Below are 16814 nucleotides of genomic sequence, written 5' to 3' on the forward strand. Positions count from 1 at the left end.
GGATTTCAAATGGAATGGCCACTCCACTTCATATGAAACAATATGCTGTGTGCACACTGTAACATTAATATTCACTATGACACACTTTTATTGAGAATAATCTGCAAACCTCAGGCATACAATGTTAACTATTCATCATACACTATTGGGGAATTTGTGAGGCATGAAGTAGCAAAACATTGAACATGATATGGTGGCATTGAGCAGTGGATGTAGCGTACATGTTGATTAGACAACAATAAAGTTAATGTCTCAGAACTGACGCATGCAAATGTTTTGCGGTGCTCATTTGTCTTGGACACAATAGTTTTTCCCATTTTTTTTAAAAACAAACTATCAATAAAGAATATGTTTTAAAAGCATTTGTTGGAAGACCTGTATGATTAACATTTTAAATTAATGAAATTTTCATTATGTGTAGGGCCCTATAAGAATGAGGTTTAGAAGGGAAAAAAGGAGAAGAAGAAGAACAAAGAAGGGACAAATCTGTGTTCTGAATTGGATTTTAAAATCTTCCCAAGCTCTGGAACTTTTTTTTTAATCAAGTCGAAAACCATCCAAATGAGATATTCCAGTTGAAATCTATACACCTATGGAAGATATGACCTCAATCTTCAACACAGGGAGTGTGATTTTCAAATGGGGTTACCTGAATGGGTGTCTCCATTCAAAATCTACACCCCCTTGTTTGTGAGATTAACGTCATATCTTCCATATATAGGAGGCGTATGGATTTCAACTGGAATAGCTCAGTAGCTCAAAGAAACAAGTGTAAAGTGCATGAGCAAGGGCAGTGGTCTTCTGCTTTATAATTTGATCTCAAAAAGGTAATAAAAGAATATTTGAATAGCTGTAAAATCAAGTTTACATTCTATCAAATAATATTTTGACAAGATATAAGAATAAAAAACTGTCGCCTTAATATTAATATGCAGATGGATCAAACGAGATTTGGGTATTGGGTTTAGCATTGGAGTTTGGGTTCATATTGTGTGGCATGCTAAATTGCAAGCGCTGCTTTAAATTTAAGTCTTTGGAGCCAAGTTCATTAACTGTCAAGTTACATTTTATGGTTGTTGATTGCTATTGCATTTTTGATTAAATTTCAATGATCTAATAATTGTCCCGTATTTATTGGTTCAATAATGAAACTGAAGAAAGTCCTTATCAGTGTCATATGATACATATGATAAACTAAATAGGTTGATGCTTTAACAATAGTATTCTCACTTTTCTTAGAAAGACCTTGCCAGAATTTAGGTCAACTATATTTGCAGTCTACCGAAAAAATCTTCTTGACAACAAAATATGTGAATGGGCTTTATTTAATTTAGCAAATTCATATAACTTGTACTGAAGTCTGTAGATCTTTTAGGTTGGGATATTAGCATAAATGAACCTTGCCCTTTTGCCTGATCAGGGGAAAAATTTGAGGTTATGCTAGCCACAAAAAAATGTGTTTTTTAGGTGGAAAATGTTATTATTTTTTATTAAAAAAAATAATGATTTGAATATACCAGGGGTTTTCAGCATGCAAATATTATGAATTATGCTGTGCATTTTAATACATATGAGAATAGGAGCTAATTTTGTAGTGTAAATATCTCCCAAGCTGCTATTACTATCTGTAACTAGTTTGAAACATTTTGTTAAGCTTTCACAAAGAAGTCAGAATTATGGAAATTCAATTTATTTATAAGGCAGATGAAAATGACACATTAGCTTCTTTTTGATAATATCACCAGTTCAAGTTAATTGGTTATCAGTAAATGTTGCTATCTTCAGTAGATAGCACACATGTCTCAACTCAGCTGGGTCTACCATTAGTCACTGGCATATAATAGAACTTGAACCATTCATTCAAACTGTTATGAAAAGCTGCAGGTTACAGAAAATGAGTTTTCCAAAATGTCTTTTTGTCTATCCTGTAGTGGACTTTCATTGTACCAATCATCACAGTAGGGTTATTATGAATGCTACAATACACATACTTTCTTCTTTTTTGTAAATTAAAGAAAGTGACATTTTGAATAATTTTCTGTAAAATCTCTAAAGATGTTTATGGATTGACCATGTTCTTTATTTAAATAAGGGGGGAAAAGATGTTAGAGAAAAAAACGGAATTGTGGTTTTGGGAGTATAGGAGAAAGAAATATGTTAAATATTCAAGAGTACAGAGAACCAAGAAGTACTCAGCTAGAGATGCTAGGGCAAACAGGTGTAATTTCTGGGTAGAAAATGTGCACTAAATAGACTTCATCATTTTACCAATTGACACAGTAGGGAGTTTGCAGGTGCAGTTTAGGGCTAGTTGGGACATCTTGAAATAGAAAACTGACATCAAGTAACATCAGAATATTAATGTTGAAATGTGTAGTTGTGTGCTATAACCTAAACATAGTTTGTGGAACTCACAAACTTAGGGAACACACAGCTGAGGTGAAAGTTATACTAAAGCAACAGACCTAAAACTCATGAGCTGCCGGGGACATTACCCAACAGGACTTTTCCCCCTGGACCCCACCAGGGGCCCTAAGGTGGGTCCCTGGATCCCGGCCATGATGATATCAACTTTAATTGAATCTGAATTACTGCAAATTGTTAGATTTTGATCAAATTTGGTACTTCAATAATGAAAAAAATATGGATTTTTTTTCTAAAGTCATCTTGGGTCATCTGAGTTCAAACTAATAAAGGTTGTGGGATTTTATTATTAAACTTGGTACTTATTGAAAAATAAGGTAATTTATTTCAAGGCCATCATGGTTATCTGAGGTCAAAATTGTAGAAATCGTTGGATTTTCATAAAACTTAGTACTTTTATTGGATGATATCCCACATTTATACTCCATTGATTTCACACGTGCATGTTTCTAGATCAAGAGAAATACCCTGAAAAAAGCAAACACCTCTTGAATATGTCTTCCAACATAAGCACATTCATAATGTAGAAGTGGTTGACATCTAAAATCTAGCACTGAGGCCAAGTTGCAGAGATGAAAAATGACGTAACATTGACGCATTAGAGCTAGTAATCCCTCGGCTATGTACAATCCTCCTATAACTCTCCAGGCTATCACAGAATGTTGGCGTGAATGCTGAAACTGGAAGGGAAAAAACCACTTGAGTTGACAGAGTGATGTTTTGAGTGTTCAAACATTATCAAAACATTGACATTGCATTGACCTGGTGAATATTGAACTTTAAAAAAATAACCACCTGATTCCACAGATATATCCTAAACAAAGATGTAGAGAATGATGATGTTGATGTAAACAGTTCTGGTTGGCCTGTGTGCAGACATGTTGGAACTGTTTGAGGTGCTTTTATCATGTGTTTGTATTAGACTCACACTGTTCTAGATTGATCAACATCTAGATCAACGACTAAGAAAATCATGCGTTAAATAAGTATCGGACTTGATACCCAGAATCTTTGTGCTAGTCACTGATTTGGGGCATTGTGAAAAATCTAAACATTTTGCCTTTGGAACCGAGGGATATTCCGAGGTCCAAAGCAAATGTTTAGATTTTTCACAATGCCCTATATATAACCGATGCAAAGTTATTAACCTCATTCATAACCGTCACTTTGATCTTTTAACTTTACAAAATAACACAAAATTTTCCTCAAAAGTTTGTAAAATAAACAATTTTTACATCTTCCCTTTCCCAAAATCGATCAGGCTAAAACAAAACGACCAATAACAAAAAAGTGCGTATCAGAATCTGTGCAAATATGGTAGCGCGAAATCCAAATACGGCAGCCAGCGCCAAGCAGTTCGTTGGACGCTGTCACGGCGCACGCAGAAGTCAATTGTGTGCGACATTGGAACAATTACGCATTTTGCGGTCAATTGTGAGATATTAATGACCTCGATTTGCGTTCGCGTTTTCACAAATAATAAAATATGATTGGATCGCACGCATCGCGTTTATTAATGAGGTTATGAATATCCCACATATACTCCATTGATTTCACACGTGCATGTTTCTAGATCAAGAGAAATACCCTGGAAAAAGCAAACACCGCTTGAATATGTCTTCCAACATAAGCACATTCATAATGTAGAAGTGGTTGACATCTAAAATCTAGCACTGAGGCCAAGTTGCAGAGATGAAAAATGACGTAACATTGACGCATTAGAGCTAGTAATCCCTCGGCTATGTACAATCCTCCTATAACTCTCCAGGCTATCACAGAATGTTGGCGTGAATGCTGAAACTGGAAGGGAAAAAACCACTTGAGTTGACAGAGTGATGTTTTGAGTGTTCAAACATTATCAAAACATTGACATTGCATTGACCTGGTGAATATTGAACTTTAAAAAAATAACCACCTGATTCCACAGATATATCCTAAACAAAGATGTAGAGAATGATGATGTTGATGTAAACAGTTCTGGTTGGCCTGTGTGCAGACATGTTGGAACTGTTTGAGGTGCTTTTATCATGTGTTTGTATTAGACTCACACTGTTCTAGATTGATCAACATCTAGATCAACGACTAAGAAAATCATGCGTTAAATAAGTATCGGACTTGATACCCAGAATCTTTGTGCTAGTCACTGATTTGGGGCATTGTGAAAAATCTAAACATTTTGCCTTTGGAACCGAGGGATATTCCGAGGTCCAAAGCAAAATGTTTAGATTTTTCACAATGCCCGATATATAACCGATGCAAAGTTATTAACCTCATTCATAACCGTCACTTTGATCTTTTAACTTTACAAAATAACACAAAATTTTCCTCAAAAGTTTGTAAAATAAACAATTTTACATCTTCCCTTTCCCAAAATCGATCAGGCTAAAACAAAACGACCAATAACAAAAGTGCGTATCAGAATCTGTGCAAATATGGTAGCGCGAAATCCAAATACGGCAGCCAGCGCGCAGCGCAGTTCGTTGGACGCTGTCACACGGCGCATACGAGAAGTCAATTGTGTGCGACATTGGAACAATTACGCATTTTGCGGTCAATTGTGAGATATTAATGACCTCGATTTATGCGTTCGGCGTTTTCACAAATAATAAAATATGATTGGATCGCACGCATCGCGTTTATTAATGAGGTTATGAATATCCCACATATACTCCATTGATTTCACACGTGCATGTTTCTAGATCAAGAGAAATACCCTGGAAAAAGCAAACACCGCTTGAATATGTCTTCCAACATAAGCACATTCATAATGTAGAAGTGGTTGACATCTAAAATCTAGCACTGAGGCCAAGTTGCAGAGATGAAAAATGACGTAACATTGACGCATTAGAGCTAGTAATCCCTCGGCTATGTACAATCCTCCTATAACTCTCCAGGCTATCACAGAATGTTGGCGTGAATGCTGAAACTGGAAGGGAAAAAACCACTTGAGTTGACAGAGTGATGTTTTGAGTGTTCAAACATTATCAAAACATTGACATTGCATTGACCTGGTGAATATTGAACTTTAAAAAAATAACCACCTGATTCCACAGATATATCCTAAACAAAGATGTAGAGAATGATGATGTTGATGTAAACAGTTCTGGTTGGCCTGTGTGCAGACATTTTGGAACTGTTTGAGGTGCTTTTATCATGTGTTTGTATTAGACTCACACTGTTCTAGATTGATCAACATCTAGATCAACGACTAAGAAAATCATGCGTTAAATAAGTATCGGACTTGATACCCAGTATCTTTGTACAAGTCACTGATTTGGCGCAGTTTAGTCCAAGTTAACTTCTTGACGGCATTCATTTTGATTCTTATTTTTAGAACATTAATCGCATGATCCTGTCACAATGGAGTGGAAAACAATCAAGCCTTGGAATTGTCTTTTTATAATCCATACCATTCCTCTTGTGTGCCACCTTTATTTGTCTCTATATTTGAATGTAAATACCGCTAGGTCACACTCCCCTCCGACCTGCCTTAAAACAAACAATAAATGATAAAACTTGACCAAAGTGTCATTAACCTGTTGGTTTTCATTCTTTTATCACATTGCCAACTTGTTAACATTATGGTTGATGTATGAGGTGATTTAATAAAATACTTTATTTATCTTGTTTGTGTCCAGTTTGCGTCAGATCCCGGATAAATTCATCAATCTTCCTGCCCAAGCCCGTAAGTGCAAGATCATAGGGATGAGGCCGCCGAAGGACATACCGGAAGGCGACACATTATTGCTGGACACGGATTGGCCAATATCATCAGGAAGACGGATGGTGGAGCTTGTGAACAATAAGCAACTTGTTGCAGTGGTCAAGGTAGGGGATTATTTAAGTGTTATATGTGACCAGCTCCAACAAAACCTGGAACAAGTCGCCAGGCATGTTTTTGAGTAAAAGGCCTTTCCCATTTTAAAAAAAATCAAATTTTGGAATTCTTAATCTCATGGTATTTGACCTTGGGACTAAGTGCACTTTATAATCCTTGAAAGTACTTATTAAAAAGAGGTTTATTTAATCAATAATTGACAGTTGAACTATGATAATCCTGTGTAAAGCAGGAAACTAATTAGCCCATTACTCAGAATAGCAATTTGGCAAAAATATCAAGGTATCATTTACAAAATTATCCGTATCTTGGAAAGTATTGATGCTATTTTGGTATCATTTTGAAGCTTATTGTTCTGTGCTTACATATTTATTCAAATCATGAAATGTGACTTGTTCCTGATTTGTAAGAGCGGGTCACATATTTGTTTGGCTGCTGCATTATGTATTTGGTTTTGGGGCACATTATTGTTGGATTTCAGATTGGCAGATATCATCAGGAAGATGGATGGTGGAAACTAGTTGCAAGGTAAGGGATTATTAATTGCTCTATGTGATCGGGGCTGTAATGTTGGCATTTTCATCTTTTTTTTTTTCCTTTTTTTTTTAATGTAAAGAACATTTGAAAGTTTGAAAGAATATCAACTTACTGAAGCACAAGAATTATATTTTGAAAAACAATGATCTACATTGAGTAACTATACCAACTATACCACTTCAATAAATGGTTTATACTTCTTTATTCTTGGTCTCGCATTATGTATGCAATATGAATGTATGATATTAATATAAATGAAATTACCGGTACTTACGGGAGCTGTGTAATTATGTATAATGTAAAATAAATAAGGCTCTGCAGACTTGGCCTAATTTAACAACAAACTCAGATGCACACCCACATGTTTCTTCCACAGTGGCACTGATGAGCAATGCAATATTGCTTGATTTTTAACAATATACATTGTTTTACCAAGGTATCTTTTATGATTTTATTACAGTTAACCAGTAAACCAGCTTAACCCCCTCTATCTTCTATTAATATTTGCTGTTGTGCATAGACATAACAAAGTGGAGGATTCACAAGAGCTTAACTTCTATGTGATCAGTATTCACGAAATCTGTAACATGTCAGCATATATGATCATAAGATATATGCTTTGAAATCACCGTAGAAGTGATGATCAATGTTTACAAGATTAACTACCATAGCAATAGGTTAAAACAATTTTTGAACATATCGCACTGTACTAGTACTTGCACACGGTACCATAGATGTCAAAGAACAGTAATAAAGACCTGGGTCACATTTCTATAGAATGTTCATATCATGCTGATCACTCGCACTTTTGAAAAGAGCGGTATTGTATTCAATCTATGATTGCAGACATGATGAGGGCAACCTGTTTGTAGTGCAGGTTGATATATTCAAAAGTTGTTTTAACCTGGTCGTCAATCCTGTAACCTTTACGGTGAATAGATACCACAAAAATGTATCAAATATCTGAAATGTTGGTACCCATATTACTTATCAAAGCACACAGGTATTTCAGAAAGGTAAAAGGAGGAATTGTATTCAATCAATGATAGCCTCTCGACTTCTGTCATTCCCTATTTTATGCAGTTAGAGGAATTACAAGTATATGATATAAACATACATTTGGTGTCATTATTAAACATGTTTTCTAATTTGTACAGCTATGCATATAAAAATCTTAAAAAGTTGAAATTTACTCATGTTCCTGGGTCACAAATGAGCTCTGCAATCAAGGAAAATAATGTTGGCCCACTCTGACATACAAATGTTAATCGCCACTCCTCTCCCCCCCCCCAGTTCATTGTTGATAAAAGCACTTCTGACATTTGGCTCTCCAGTCTCCCTTTATTGATTTGAGGGGGAATGGGGAAGGAAAGGAGAAAGTTTGTATTTCTTATCAAACATAGTAGTACTAATTTCACTGAACTACGGTATCAGAGCAGCAATCAAGAGTTCTAACATATTGTTAAGGTGTCCAAACTATTTTTTCTTGATTGTAGCTTATTTACTAATCTTTACATCTGCAAATCGATCTCCAATTTTAAAATTTATACATGTTCCTGCTTTGGGGGCTTTTGGGTGTTTTTTTTTTATCATATCACATGATCTCTGATCAGGAAGTTCAACTAAAACAATGCTTGTAACATAGTCAGTGTTGCCAAAACTTTTCAGCGTCAAGGCGCGGCGCATTGACTCGCCAGGCCGCGGTAAAGGATTCTCAAGTAGCCCAATTTTAACCTTCCAAAAAAGCGCCTATACCGGATATTTGGGCGGATTTACCTGAATTTAGAACGCAAAACACCCAATTGGGCGGAAAAACACTTGACTTTAAAACTTCCGGTACTTACTGGGAAGTTAACGACCGATCAATAAATGGTCACAAAACCCATTGTAATTGCAATTTGGAGCTTAAAAAACTCAAAACCTTTATAAATCGCCGAAAATCGGCTAAATTGAAAGAAAAATACATCAAATTGCTGCCGCTGCCTGAGACTGACAAAAGTAGCCCAATTTTAGGCAAGTAGCGGCATGCTTTTTGAGTAGCGGCAAGTGATCGCCAAGTAGCCCAATTGTGCGCCTAAGGCGTGGCGTTGGCATCACTGAACATAGTCAACAAATAACTCAGTCAGGGGAATCAATTACGTCATTGAGTATCCGAACAAGTCACAACGTATATAATGATAACTAGAGCGGTTCTCGGGTTGCGCGGTTTTCGGCATTCGCGGTTCGTGTGTAAGGTTCTTTGTTCTTGGGTGATGGTATGGTAGTGGGTGAAACGTTGTGTGGTTGTGTTAGATGTTTGTTTCTTTTTAGAACCCTGTATAGGCGTAGCTAGGATGGTGGTTGGGGAGTGTGGAGTGGGTTTATTTTATTATTTTGTAACGTTGGTATCTCGCGGTTAGGCTTCAAGTAGGGGTACACTATGATGTATACAATAATACTGTGTAACAATAAGAAGGCGGAACTGTGGGTTTACTGTTGCGTTATTTTGTAAATTTATTTGGGGATATTTTACATAGACTGGTGGACTATGGGAAATGTTATATGTACTTGTTCGAAGTGAGGCGGGCGTATACCACTTATCTGGTGCGTATCCTTCTTGTGTTAACTTTTTTATGATTAGCCTAAAAGGTATTTTGGTACTGGTTCTTTTGTTCGAGGGTCTTGATATTCGCCTGTCTCCGGAGCTAGAATTAGACTGTACTGAGTTGCAAAACGTGAATGCATGCTAGTTTGCAATGTCTGCCCCGATACACTTTTATGCTGAGACGAATATACCTAGGTATATTCGTCTCAGCTTTTATGGATGCATTTCACAAGCGCAGAATGATGTACTCATTATCTCAAAGTACCAGATACATTGCTTTTGTGATTGGTCTATTGGCTGTAGTATTTTTCAGGTAGTTTGTAATAATAAGCATGCACAGGTCATGTTCTTGGGAGTTGACATAGGATCATAAGTTAAGTAATATTGACCCTTAGATGCATTGTAGTTAATTTGACCGTGCATCATATTCTGCTGTAGGCCTAACATCGGGTTTTGTTCATGTTTTCCAAAAAAATTAAAACAGTTTAATGTTAATTAGAAGACTGTACTGGGTATGTATATATAGCAGTTGTCTATGCATGGTTAAAGAAAAATATTAACGTGCCACTGTATGCACGATGGGAAAGTCATGAGAAAACAAAGTCGAACATCTTGCAGGCTTATTCTTTTGTAGACCTAAATAGTTAACTAAATACCGCCAGAAGACATGTGTAGCAGTTAGATGAAGATGATTCTGAAGGTATTTAGTTATCTATTTAGCTCTATTGGTGCAAAAGAATAAGCCTACAAAGACGGGTTCCTGACTTCGCTTTTCTCCGACTTTCGCATGATGCATGCACATTAAAAAAAAATTATATAGGCCTACAAGATGGTTTCCGAAATAGTTTTATCCTGACTTGCGGTTTTTCATGCAATTAATATTTTTTATTAACTATCTGACTGCTACACATGCTATGTCTTCTGAAGGTGTTTAGTAACTATTTAGCTCTATTGGCCAAAAGAATTAAGACTACAAGACAGTGGTTTCCGACCTCCTTTTACTTCCAACTTTCGTACGATGCATGCCCATTAAAGAAATATTTTATAGGTCTACAAGATGGTGGGTCGGTACAATTTGTGACCCTACTTCTCATACCCGACTTTTTTCATACCCCATCTGACCGACTTTTTTTTCAGTTTGATGAGATATTCTCAGCGTATTCAGTAGGTAATTAAATATTGAACAAATGCCATACACATTTCCTTTATTATCGATTAAAATAACAGCATTTTCAAGCATTTTTTTATCGCAAATTTCAAAGCCTCGTTCAGCTATATTCAGATACAATTAGCATTGATGAGTTTTGAGCCCTGTGCAATACAAATCGCCCGGACTATTTGCTCAAGCCAATCAATAAGTGTTTGCACGTTTGCTTATTGAGGAGAAAAGTCAATAACTCGTTATACCTTTATCTGCTAACTTAGTTGAACCTGGTGGTGTGGTACGTTGAAGTCAATGTTCAATAAATTCCAAATGTTGCTAGCAGTAAAAGAGCTAAATAGCATGCAATGACAATAAAAAAAAGTTTATGATCGTCATGCTTAGACCTTAAGGTGGTATTTGAGGCATATTCTAGAAATTAGTAAATGGCTTTGTGACTTTCAGAAGATTTTAAGGTATGTAATTTGAACATAAATCATTTGAGTTTGATTTGTTTGACTAGACCTAATGAAGAAATATTTTCATTCAAGTGCAAATGTTCTAAGTAGTCTTACTTTAAAAGTTGCCCTGTCGGCTTCTAAATAGTAAACGAAAACTAAAGAAGTAATGTTTTCATACAGTGCAGACAAAGTAAGCGCAGCCAGCGGGAGGGATGGGAAAGGGAAAGAGTGTCTCCTTGACAAAAACTTAAAGAGGAAAATGCCCCTTGACAAAAAATTAAAGAGATAACCGAGAAGGCAAAGGAAATGAAAAGGGGAAAAGAGCCCTGTTTTTACCAAAATTCATCCCGATCATGGACCACATTAAAAATTAATGTCTCAATAAAGCCCTTTTTTGGAAGCTCGAACTTAACATGCAGACTACAGCCTTCAGTCATGACAGTCTCTTTTAAAAATAACGGTATAGGCCTATTTATATGTCCCAGGTCAAAATGATGCAACCGGGATTTTTTTGGTCCCCAACACCTGAAATCCTCCCCTCGACTAAGAAAGCTGGATATGCTCCCGATAGCACTATAGTGCCAGTATGTTTGGTAACGAACCGGAGCGATATTGACACGTAAAACAAATGAAAAAAAACTTGTAACATCAACCTTCTTTTGTGATGACTTTTAGAACCTTCTTTTGGAATGGGATGGGGGCATCTTTTGTGATGACTTTCGAACTGTCTTTTCAATTGGGCGAGCCATATTGGCATAACCACCGCACTAATCAACCTTCTTTTGATCTTCTTCTGTTATGACTTTCGAACCTTTTATTCTGTCATTTTTTTTAACATTTGAATTCATAGTATGGCCGTCACATCTCTAGTAAGATTGTTTGTTTTGTTTTGTTTTTTTGTTTTCGCTTTTCTTCTTTTCAACGATAAAGAAGAAGGAATGGGTTTTTTTTTTATCTTGGCCTATAGGTGCAAATATTTTCGCTTTTAACGCATAACCGGAGCGACATTGAGATGTAAAACACTATGTGGGCCTATATACATGACATTATGATGATTATGGGGGCATTTACATTATTGGCATTCAGCGAAAACTAATGAAATGCTCTCAATTTAACATGTTTAAGTGCACATGTTACCCTGCCAGCTTTTAAATAGAAAAACTTTTCAACACCCGGAGTACAGACATTAAATATGCAATTTTCTATTTGCCACCTATTGAAAGTTCATGCTACTTTTATTTTGCAGAATTTTTGCCTTCAAAGTGTTTCTAATATGTTCTTATGTATTATATTGTCTAGCCGCCCTTTAATTTGCATATTTGCATAATTAATTAGCTAATTTGCAGAATTAGCTAATTAACTATGCAAAGTAGGGCAACTAACTAATTAATTATCTGGAGGTCATTAGGAACACTTTGACCAAGTTTGAAACCAGTATTCTATTGTTAAATAAAAATGTTATTACATATTCATGAGCACTTTCGAGTCATATTGGTTCATTGATAATTGATAAAAATAATACAATACAAAAAATGTGTGAATTATAAAAACAGTATGTCCGATTAGCTTAAAACATAAGGCGTATTGATCAGTGTTCTTTGCCCTACTCAATTAGTCTATATTTTTAAAACATGCTTAGAGCACTTCCACAATGCCTCAAATACCACCTTAATGCGACAGACATATAAACGAGGCAAAAACACAACATAGCGAGCGTGAGAAAAAAAAAAAAAAAAAAGCAAGACAAAAGCAAACAAAAAATACACCCATTTCCGCTATTGACCGCACAAAATCATAGACCATTTACGAAATGAACGACCTTAATTAGGTGCGGCAATTCCCCAATAGCTCCCAATGGTTAATAGGCCTATGATACTACACGTATTCTTGGAAGCTTCTTAGTCGTGCATTTGACTGACTTAGGTGTTTTAATTTTTGTTAAATATCTCCTCTCCTGAAGACATATTATTATAGAAAATCTATCTACTTCTTCATTCGCATACATACTATATACCCTGCAACTTTCAATCTACACAGTGGCTAGATAACCCGTTAAACGTGCGAACAAATATTGCAAAACAAAATTAAAGTATGGCTGTACGCCTATACAACAAAGAGATAAGCTTATGTTCCCACCTACGCTGCTGGATAAGTAGAGCTATAAAGGCATTGGTTATCAACTTCGCTTTGTGTACAAGTCATCTGCTTGTCTCTCTCTCTGTCTCCCTTTCACTGCTTGGCCAATCATCACCGTAGTTACAGGAAACAAGTTTGTAGGATCAATATTCTGTCTGTCAACAGAATTGGATCTGACCACTGTAACATATTAACTGACATTTACTTCACTATTAAAGGCACTTTGATCTGTTACGGTAAATTTAAACTGGTCACCCAACAAAAAAACAAATTTTGCTTACTCAGATTTTCATCCGTCATGCGATGAGTCTTTTCAAGAGTTGTTAACTTGGGCGGAATTTTGGTCATATGACCTAAATATGACATCAGATTGATCTGTTAACTTTTATTAGAGAGTTCTCACAGAATTTGAAAATTGTAGTGTTTTTTACAAGGCACCATATACACCTCTAGATATGACTTTATTATAGATGAGTTGACCTCAATGTTTATCAACAAAGGCAAGGGACTGCTATATCGATATGCTTGAGTGAGCCCCATGCAACCACTGCTCTGTTCAATAGCCTTGTTGTGATGTGGCGGGAGTTTTAAAAACACAAGCCCTGAACAAAATATGATGCACGCGTATACTGCCAGGCAAAAAAGCAATGGAAATTGTGATGATGCGTGCGCACACACTTACTATCTTGGCCACTTAACTGTGGAGCTCTCAAGAATGTAATCACTCAAAATTGCTCTGTTGTTCTACAACAAACACAACACATTTGGTGATTTCAATTATGTGTAAGTTGTTAAACATTATATACCACAAAAAAAATACCAAATTCATTTAAAAAGATTGTACATTATGTCTCAACGTTCTGCACACTTCCTTCCTCACCTTATCAGATGATGAATGTCAATTAGAGAAAGTGCCAAAACTTGTCAATTGAGTTTGTGTATCAATAAAATTCAACCCAGGGAACATCAAGATGCTCTATTGTGCAGCAATATTTCATCTACATGAAGTACATTTCATAATATGATATGCACTGTTACCAGATGGGTGGACAGCTGCTCCTGACCCCAGGAAATTGCAATAGTACAGTGTTAGCCCCTTCTAAAGTGGTCTTGGAGAGAGTTGGTACATGAAGAATTTGATCAATTTTGAAAAAAAATATCAAAATATTTGCTTTTAAATCTTGTGGCACTATTTGAAATCAGTAAATCACTGCGCTTTTTTAAAATTGCATTGAAATGACTACAAATATATGCCTAGTATTGGTCCATTTTTTAGAAAGTTTTCATTTTCAAAAGAGTTCAACATCCAATAATTTGTAAAGCACACAATGTTTATCATGATTCTATTACTGTAGTCACGATGCTTTGAATTGAAGTTGTGACACAATTCAATCATATTTCATTGGTATCGCTGACTTAATTTAATCTGTTGATTTTGACACCTTTTCAAATGTCAGCTCCCGGCATGATCTACTCATGTTACATACAGCTCAATTGGGAGCCATCAGTTAAGTTACATGAACTGATCGGAGAGCCAAAGCCAGATTTAAGCCTGTTTTGTACTCTATTTCCATAACATTGTTTGAAAATAAAATAAATATTACATCATGCAAAGTATCACTAACACTATGAAGGTGTCTCTGTACAAAAAGCTTTGCATAGCGTTTTCAAATCGCAACAAAGTTGAACAAATTCAACTCTTGGTGATAACCAGATGTACATCGCCCAATAGGAATTTTCATCATGGAAGGCATGAAATCTGGCTGATATTACATTGCAGGTGTAATGTGAAGTATACATCAGGCATTACACAAACCCAGATTTGTACTTTTAGGGGATTCTGAGATTTCATTTCATTTAGGCATGTAGCTCATTTGTGTCACAAATTCCTTCTTTCCTTACAAATAAAGCCTATCAAAAGCTTACTGCAACAAGATTGGTCATAAAACAAAACATCTTCCATCTTAAAAACCAAAATAGTAGGTTTTTCCATCGCAAGTAAATTGTTTCATTGGTTCACCACAGGTAGGCTAACTTAAAAAGATATGATGAGTTATGATGACCTGGTATCCTATACCCTATGCACTATGGCTAAGATGCAGTACCCTTACCAGCCTATATAAGGATTAAACTGTCACAGCCAGAATTACCATCCCAACATTTGTTGTTGTTATCCAAACAACTATATAGAAGATTCAACCCATTGTGTGACATTTTTCAAATGAATTCAGGCTACCGGGCGATGTATGACTGGCAGATGATTGACCGGCAGCCTGGATTTGTTGGAAAAACGTCCCACGATGGGTTGAATCTGCTATAACAGTGTCTTGCCTTGCTCAAGGAAGTGACACAGCTAGCTGACTGATATAGAAATTGCTATTCACAATTGTTGGCATACAGTGCATAAATTTCATGTGATTTGTGATTGTAGAAAGATTGAAGTGCTTAGGTAATAACATGACATTTTAGAATGATAGCTTTACAAGTTCTTGATCAATGGTGATATAAAGTGAAGTGACAATGTAACAAAATTGTAGAAGCACAAACCCAACTAAGCTAATAAATCAGTTCAATAGACAGATTACCTTTTGGAATTAGACATAATTGTGTTTCATCGTATTACAGCAACTGTAATTCTTGAAGTATTAACTTGACAATGTAAGGTATGTTCAGATGAACAAGAACCTCTTAAGAATTGGAATCATCAAGTTTAGCAATGAATTAAATTTGTAATTCTTTGAGTTACACCCATTATGGTGTTATCAAGAGTCCTTCATCTGAAGCCAAATCCCACACTTGGAGTGATACTGTGAAACACAATGTATAGTGAGTCAAGGTTGTGATACCAATCCCGATTCAATAGGTAGATCTGTATTTAAAAGTGCTGTATACTGAAAATTTCATACTGAAATGGTACACAGCATACATATAGTGTGTATAGAAATTATCCATGTACGATTACTGTGTGTGCTATCTACTGAAGATAGCTTTTCCACATGTACATTGAGTGTGTGCTATATACTGAAAATAGAGAATATCTATGTACGATTACTGTATGCTATCACATGTAGTGTGTGCTATCTACTGTAGATAGTAATTCCACACATTTAGCATGTGCAAGCTACTGAATATAGCAATTCCACATGAACATACAGTGTGTGCTATCTACTGAAGATAGCATTTCCATGTGTGCATTTAGCTAGTGCATGCTATCTACTGAAAATGGCAATTCCACATTATACATTTAATTAGTGTGCTATCAACTGAAGATAGATTTTCCCCATGTACGTTTAGTGTGTGCTATCTACTGAAGATATATTTTCCACATGGCATTTAGTGTGTGCTATCTGAAGATAGCAATTCCACACATTTAGCATGTGCTATCTACCGAAGATAGCATTTGCACACATACATATTTAGCATGTGCTAGATACTGAAGATAGCAATTACACATGTACATTTAGTGAGTGCTATCTTCTGAAGATAGCAATTCCACATTAACATTTAGTGTGTGCTATCTACTGAAGATAGCATTCCCACGTGTGCATTTAGCATGTGCTAAAAATAGCAATAGAGGCTGTCAGCCTTTTTCGTGGGATCCGCCATCTTGTGGGTACTGCCGTTCTGCATGTCATGTGTTAGATATTACGCCCCCGATTACGTGGAAGTCTCAGCGTGTGACGCACCTCTTCA

The 16814-nt window shown here is 36.0% G+C and overlaps 1 protein-coding gene across 1 annotated transcript in view; it reads left to right on the forward strand.

The window, feature by feature from the left end:
* LOC140140418 (RING finger protein 17-like) overlaps window positions 1–16814 on the forward strand; it is a 316068-nt gene that overhangs the window by 211430 nt on the left and 87824 nt on the right. Inside the window, exon 28 of the mRNA XM_072162178.1 lies at window positions 6063–6252. Within this exon, the coding sequence (XP_072018279.1) occupies window positions 6063–6252 (190 nt within the window). The remainder of the gene's footprint in view (window positions 1–6062; window positions 6253–16814) is intronic.

This window comes from Amphiura filiformis, chromosome 19 (genome assembly GCF_039555335.1).
Source record: "Amphiura filiformis chromosome 19, Afil_fr2py, whole genome shotgun sequence".
Classification (NCBI taxonomy): domain Eukaryota; kingdom Metazoa; phylum Echinodermata; class Ophiuroidea; order Amphilepidida; family Amphiuridae; genus Amphiura; species Amphiura filiformis.